At 27.3% G+C, this 7,810-nt stretch overlaps 1 protein-coding gene across 1 annotated transcript in view; it reads right to left on the minus strand.

Annotated features, from left to right (window-relative positions):
- LOC115718053 (phosphoglycerate mutase-like protein 1) overlaps positions 1 to 7,488 on the minus strand; it is a 9,137-nt gene extending 1,649 nt beyond the window's left edge. Inside the window, exons 1-9 of the mRNA XM_061116650.1 lie at positions 7,298 to 7,488; positions 7,060 to 7,142; positions 6,870 to 6,965; positions 6,615 to 6,694; positions 4,034 to 4,139; positions 3,821 to 3,895; positions 3,264 to 3,352; positions 1,761 to 1,886; positions 6 to 50 (exon numbers count right to left, since the gene is read on the minus strand). Coding sequence (XP_060972633.1) covers positions 6 to 50; positions 1,761 to 1,886; positions 3,264 to 3,352; positions 3,821 to 3,895; positions 4,034 to 4,139; positions 6,615 to 6,694; positions 6,870 to 6,965; positions 7,060 to 7,131 — 689 coding nt within the window. The 5' untranslated portion in view covers positions 7,132 to 7,142; positions 7,298 to 7,488. The remainder of the gene's footprint in view (positions 1 to 5; positions 51 to 1,760; positions 1,887 to 3,263; positions 3,353 to 3,820; positions 3,896 to 4,033; positions 4,140 to 6,614; positions 6,695 to 6,869; positions 6,966 to 7,059; positions 7,143 to 7,297) is intronic.
- Positions 7,489 to 7,810: the final 322 nt, after the last annotated feature.

A 7,810-nucleotide genomic window follows, 5' to 3' on the forward strand; every position in this document is an offset into this window, starting at 1 on the left:
CTCACCTCTTATCAACAATAATTAATGAACGAAGCTCACAGTTGTTGAACCTACAACCAATATTTTTCATTATAAATTAGAAATCTCAATATGTTCAAAAATGTACTTTTGTGCCAGAAATTCACATCAAAATAGTTATTGTAAAGGCAGAGCAACCTAAGTTAATTTGGACTTTAGAAAAAATAAATTTTTTTAATCTTTTTTTATAAAAATAAATAATATTTTTTTAAATTATTAAAAAATATTAATATTTATTAAATCTTTTTATTTGGCCTTTGGGAAAAAAAAAAAGCAAATAGTTGATTTTAGTATACATATATATTTTTTGCTAATTAGTAATTTTTTCCCCCGAACTTTGATATGTACCAAATCATGCCCCTGAATTTTTTTGGCCGTTAAAAATTCCCCTTGAACTATTGAGATTGTTAGATTTAAAGATTTTTGTCTAATTTTAGTAAAAAAACTCTAACATGGATGAAAGTTCAAGGGACATGATTTAGTATATATCAAAGTTTGAGGGGTATGATTTGGTAGATATCCAAGTCTAGAGAGCATAGTTTAGTACATAAACAATCACTGAAACAGTAAAATTGAATGAAATTAGACAAAAGTCCTTAAATTTAACAATCTCAATAGTTCGGGGGAAATTTTTAACGGAAAAAAAATTTAGGGGGCACGATTTGGTACATGTCAAAATTCAAGAGAAAAAATTACTAATTAGCTAAAAATATATCACTTCTTATTAATTAAGCTGAAAAAATATATCATTTCAAAGTTGAAACAAATTTGCAGCATTAGGCAAATATTCAACATATTCATGTATAAAGTTATATTCACAATTAATTTTGAGTTGTAATTGTTTATAGAATTATGATTGGGATATTGAAAAGTATATTGTTTTTACATTAATTAGAATAAGTTTCTTTAAGAAGTTATCAGACCATTTCCAATTGAACTTTAAAAACCCAAATATGATGTAATTTTTTTACTAAAAGCCTTCAATCCAACACTAAGGGCGTGTTTGGAAGTAACTGTGTAATTACTAGGTAGGGTAATTACTAGGGTGATAATTACACAGTTTAGTAATTACGCTATATTTTAAAATGTAAAGTGTGTTTGGATATGAGATGGTAATTACATATGAATTTCTAATATCTTGTTTGGCAAAATAGTAAGTAATTACATAAGAAAATAATATTTTTTAGTAACTAATGTTTAATATGGAAAGTTTTTAGTAATTACACAGTGTAATTACATCCAATTCTCATGGTTCTCATGGGGGGCCATAAGAATTGGAGAGTGTAATTGGAACCCTTCAATTACTTCCAATTACACAGTTACAGTGTAATTACATGGTCAGACAAACATGCCAAATTGTGTAATTACCTTCAATTACACACAAATCTAATTACATTGTGGCTTTCCAAACGCACCCTAAAAGTAAACCTATTTTGGTGGGAGTCTACAGTGTCCCACTAATAATAGTGGGCACTGTAGACAACTGCATTTTTACATTTTTTTTTGTACTTTTTAATAATTAAATAATTATTTTTAAAAAACAAATAATTATATAATAATATAATTTATTAATCAAATAATATAATAATAAAGAATATACTTTTTAGTGTAATTTTAGTGTTGTGGTTGGAATTGAAAAAAAAAAAATTAGTATTAAAATAATATCCTTTTAGTGTTAATTTAACACTAAATTTATGTTTCTCTATTAAAGTTGCACTTAAGAGTAAGTTAAAGAAATATACTTTGCACATGTTTCGGTTGTGACTAAAGGATGGCAGTGATGATTGGAAGTAAAGGCCTTTAAATTCTCAAACAAGAATATAAAGTGGGTAACAATTGCAATATGCTCCTCCTTTCGACTCCATAACCTGCATCAATTCAAGAATCTATCATCTTATTTTATATTAATTTTTTGTATAATAACTCATTATTACAAAATAGATGTATATATATATTTTCAATTCATAATTTTGAATGATTCACTATTAATTAGTGGAATCTTTGTAAAATTGTGTTATCAAATTATAACTATAAGAGTCAAATGATGTATTAATTTACATCATTGTTATTGAGTATTAGTGGGGCCTAACATCTTTAATAGGTGACACTTTACGATTGGTTATTGATATTCTCTTAAAATTATTTTCTTAACAAATGCTAAAAGGCACACATGGTGTCTAGCATCCTTATTAGGTGTAATATCGCTATTGGTGTAACTCAATATCGGGTGAGCATTGCTATTGGGCACTGATGGTGCTCAACACCTTCTATAGGTGGCGTTCCGTGATTGATTAGCGATATTGCCTAAAAATTATTTTCTTAAGTTATATGGGACCCGATACATAATTACACCAATAGCGGTATGACACCAATGAGAGGGTGCTTGGCACTAGTGGTGCCTTTTAGCAATTATCATATCGGATGCCACTTATTTTACTTCAATTCATATTATAGAAAATCGCTAACTAATTATAAGACAACACTTTTATCGTGGTGTTAGGCACCCATAGTAGTGCTCTATTTTTTTAAGTTATATGAGACTCATTACTTAATTATACAATAACAGTATGATATCAAAGAGGTTATTAGGCACCAATAATAATTTTTAGCAATTCTCATTAGTTAAACCCTAAAATAAGCTCCCATTCAAAAAAAAAAAAACCTAAAATAAGCTAAATTCCTAAGTAAAAAAAAAAAGTAAAACTCGTGATTAGCATATAATTATTGTGTATTCGCTTGATCTATTGGCTTGAAAATTGTTAAAATTTGGAAGCTAATAAATGTAATATAAATTCTATAAATTAGTTACACATGAACAATGTAATGTATGACAATAAATATACACATTTCTTTTCTTTTTTAAATTAATCATACTAAACATATCTTTTAATATTTTTAAGGGTAACCATTACCTTGTACAATTTTTCTATATAAATATATATTTTAATTTATTTAAAAAAATCTATAAAATAACTTTTTTATTAAAAAAAAAAGCATGTTTTTCCTAACTTTTGCTTTGAAAAATGAAAACCATAAAATTAAAAATTTCCCAAACATTATTCATTGTCTAAATTTATTTTATTTTTCTTTCACTCTCATCTCATTTATTTAAATAAACAAATAAATAAATAAATAATTTTTTTTTTGAAAAAGTATAAGATTTAAATAATGTAAATAAAAAGTAATAATAATAATAAAATTTTGATGATGTATTTAAAAAATAAGATAGAAAAATTAATAATTACCAGTTAAAAAATTGTTGACCTCTGACTAATATTTCATCTTTAGTCTCCCTAATATCAGGCTTCCACAATATATCTTCATCACTTTCTACCTAAAAAAAGTTGATTAAATAGTAAGTTATGGTTTTAATTATTAGAGAAAATTACAATAAAAATGTCTATGCAATAATGTTTGTAATTTGTTAATAATGTCTATGAAATTACATAAACATGTAAATTGAAAAGAAAAACATATTTCATAAGAATTTTCTCCTTAATTATTATAATTATTATATTGATGTCTACTCATAATAATAAATAGGAGCTTTTTCATTTTTACACTTCAAAATAGTTTTTTTTTGCATTTTTATGAAATTCTACATAAAAACTCATATTGCAACTAGCGCTGCAACCTAAATTGTAACAAAAAATCGTACAGAAACCCCTATTACAACTAGCGCTGCAACCACTTTAGAAACCCAAACCGTAAATTTAAAAAAAAGAATTGAAAAAATAGTATACGAAGTAATTTCCCTAATAAATATTAGAGAGGAATGAAAAATTAATTAGGACTTACTTACCAGTGAAAAATCAATAGTAGGAAAAAGAGATTGATACTCACTAACACTTCTTCTTTTCTCATGTAACTTAACTCCCTGTCCACATAATAATAAAGGGATTAACATCATTGCATTCATTTTCTTTAGAACCCATATTGTAATATATATTAGTATAATTTTTAAAAATATGAGCATTGATATTATATATATAGAAATGGTTTTTGAAAGACCTACTAAAAGTTCTCGGCAAAGCTCTACAGCAATAAATGGTGGCCTATTTTGATTTTCAATTGTAGAGCAATCACCTGATCCGAACACTCCCATTGCTGTTTGCATAGTCCTACAAATTATTATTAACATAAACAAACATTATATATTCACATGATTTCGATACATTCCAAAATAATCTTTACTCCAAAAATATATAAGGAAATTGAGGATGATAATAGCATCTCTAATGGTAGCATTCTTTGAAGATGTTTTATATCTTCACATCATCCAAAATATAATATTTTATTTTATTTTTCTTCCATATCATTTTTGGCACCTTTACTTCTCAAAACACTCTAATGGTATAATACTTTTTTAAAATGCTATAATTATGATATCACACATTATTATATATATAATTTTTTTTTCTTTATTAAACTATTATATATATATATTGTACTTTTAATTTTTTATTGTATAAAAAAAACATAGCATCAATTAGGGCTGAACATCGGGCGGGTTTACCGGGTTTCGGATTGGCGGGTTTCGGGTTCACGGGTTTTGGGTTCAAAAAAATGAAACCGAACCCGAACCCGAATAGGGCACGGGTTGGCGAGTTGGCGGGTCACGGGTTGGCGGGTTTCGGTTGGTCGGGTTTAGCGGGTTGGCGGGTTGACCCGGTCAACTCGGTCAACTCTTTAAAAAAATTAATTTTTTATTCAAATAATTATTTTTTTTATTTTTTTGATTTATTAAATTAAGCATATATAACATAACAATTTGTTCATAGTATCTACTATTGAAGAAAAAATGCATTAATCAATCCAACCAACAAACAAACAACCTATTTATCAAAGATTCAAATCAAACTTCATATTCATGTTCATGAATCATGATAAAAGTGAAAACTAAAATATTTCAAAATACATTCATATCCAATATCCATAGTCCATAAAAATCTAAAGTCCATATTATATATATAAAAATAGTAATAAAAAAAAAACATATATATAATATATTTATAAATTGGGTTGGCGAGCGGGTTTGCGGGTTCAACCCGAAACTCGGTACCCCTAAAATCTCAACCCGCCAACCCACCCGAAGGGTACCGGGTTGAACCCAACCCGCCCGAAACTTTTTTAAAATTTTTTTTTTGCGGGTTCACCAGTTCGGGTTCGGGTGGGTTGCTCGAGTTCGGGTCAAACCCGCTCAAAATGTTCAGCCCTAGCATCAATGCCATTGTGTGGCATCAATGCAAATTTTAAGAATAGCATTCTTTATCTCCAATGGTATAGCATCTCTATATTTTGTCACATAAGCTTTCCAACTCATCAAGCATTCTCCAAAATATTATCATTGGAGATGCTCTAAAGGGTATTTGATACGATATAATTTGATTAATTAGAATAATAAAATAGAGAATGTTATTGTCAGGGCCGGTTTTCAGAGTAAGCGAACTAGGCGTGCGCTTCGGCCCTCGAACGCTAAAAATATTATTAATAATAGATAAAATATTAAATAAGTAAAAAAATATAACAAAAATTACTTAGTATAGTAGTAAAGGTCTTATTTTAAGCTAAGAGATTAAGGATCAATTCTCAACTTTTATTTTTCAATTTTTTTAAAAGAATATTTAATGAGTAGTTTTGAAGGATTGAACTTTGAAACTCTTAAGAATTTTTACCATTACACTAAATTACTAGAACTATCATTTTAATAATATATAGTTAAACTATAAATATAAGAGATCTAAAATTTAATTTCTTAGGTTCCATATACCTTAAGATCGGCTTTAGTTATTGTCTGAAAACTTATAATTGTTTTTTTTTTTTGACGTGGTGAAACAAAGTCACACATAATTAACAATACTGCAAACCACAATCAGCAGTAGAAGCTCATCGAACCAGGATAACTTATCCTGTATTTAGTTATACATAGTAATATCTAGTTATACATTAATTACATTATTTTGTTTAGTTAAATGTAGAAATTTAGTAAAATATTGTAAAATGTTGTATAAAAATATTAATATATTAAATTAGCTAATTAGTAATTTCTCCCTTGAACTTTGACATGTACTAAATCGTGCCCCTTAAACTTTTTTGGCCGTTAAAAATTCTCCCCGAACTATTGAGATTGTTAAATTTAAGGACTTTTGTCTAATTTTAGTAAAAAAATTCTAACATGGATGAAAGTTCAAGAGGCATGATTTAGTACATATCAAAGTTTGAGGGGCATGATTTGGTAGATATCAAAGTCTGAGGTGCATGATTTAGTACATAAACAATCACTGAAACAGTAAAATTGAATGAAATAATACAAAATTCCTTAAATTGAACAATCTCAATAGTTCGATGAGGATTTTTAACGGCCAAAAAAGTTCAGAGAGCACGATTTACTACATGTCAAAGTTCAGGGAGAAAAATTACTAATTAACCTATTAAATTTATGGCATTAAATTTATTTCTACAGTAATAATATTTCTATCTTTTGAGGAAAAATATTTCTATCCTTAAGAGAATCAAAAATCTCGTACTAAACACGAAAAATGTAAAAGATTTTCACATTAACTCAGACCAAACAACAAGTAGATTTGTAGTAGTACCTCATCAAAGGAGAAGTGACCACTAATTGAATTTTCTTGGAAAGTCCGCTCTTTTCAATTTGGTTTCGCAAATTTTCAACCTATAACAACACATATTTCCATTCCATGTATATAATAAACCAACTTTATTACAAACATAATTATGATTATATAAGCCTTAGTGGCAAAGAATATGTACTCAAGAAAGACAATACAAATAAAAATGAGTTAATAAGTTAAAAGATTTTACTACAAACAAAGCCTAAAATAAAATACCTGTTTCCAACCAAGAGGGGTAAGTTGTGCATCAAAATATTGCTTAGGATCTTTTCTTCTTATTGCCTCATTATGAACCCCTTCACCATGCCTCACCTTCATAACACCACACCACATATAATTTGGTAAGTAATAATTACTAATTAAAATTTATTTATATATTTAGGTATATATAATATAAAGTACAAACCAGATGAAGAGTTTTAGTACGGTGCAGTGGGTAGACACTTAGACCAATTCTGGCGGTGCTGCCTTCATCCATAACTGAATACTCTGTAATTAATTGTATTATCAAAAATTAAAATAAAAATGCACAAATTATAAGGGAAGAGATCTATTGACAAATATGGTCTTATTACATAACTTATATGGATCACAAATAAGAATATAATATGAGAAAATTAACCAATGAAATTAGTAATTCTTACTTTCAATGAAGGAATCTTCGACGAAACAATAAAAGGAAAGAAAGAGAAAGAAAACTTTGAGTTTTGGTGATTGACTTCTCTCTGTATTTTAATGGGGCTGTTGAACTTTATTATTTTTGTAGGAATATTAATTAACAATGACTTTAAGCTTTTCTCTGTCTTCAAAATTAGGTTGTATTGGAAAATTAAAAGTTTAATTGTATTATTGAAACTTTAAATTTTTGTTGTATTGTTTGGATTTAATGTTGTTTATGTTTCGTTATAATAATAATAATAATAATAATAATAATAATAAGAGCATTGTTATGGGGCACCAGTAATGTTAACACTTTTTATATGTGTCTTTTTATCATTATCATTGGTTGGGATATTTCTTAAAATTTATTTTTTTAAGTCATGTGAGATTGACTATTTAATTATACTAATAACGGTATGACACTAAAGAATGTGCTAGACACCAATAGTACTCTTTAGTAATTCTCTAATAATAATAATAATAATAATAATAATAAT

The sequence above is a fragment of the Cannabis sativa genome, chromosome 5 (assembly GCF_029168945.1).
Source record: "Cannabis sativa cultivar Pink pepper isolate KNU-18-1 chromosome 5, ASM2916894v1, whole genome shotgun sequence".
NCBI classification, from domain to species: Eukaryota; Viridiplantae; Streptophyta; class Magnoliopsida; order Rosales; family Cannabaceae; genus Cannabis; species Cannabis sativa.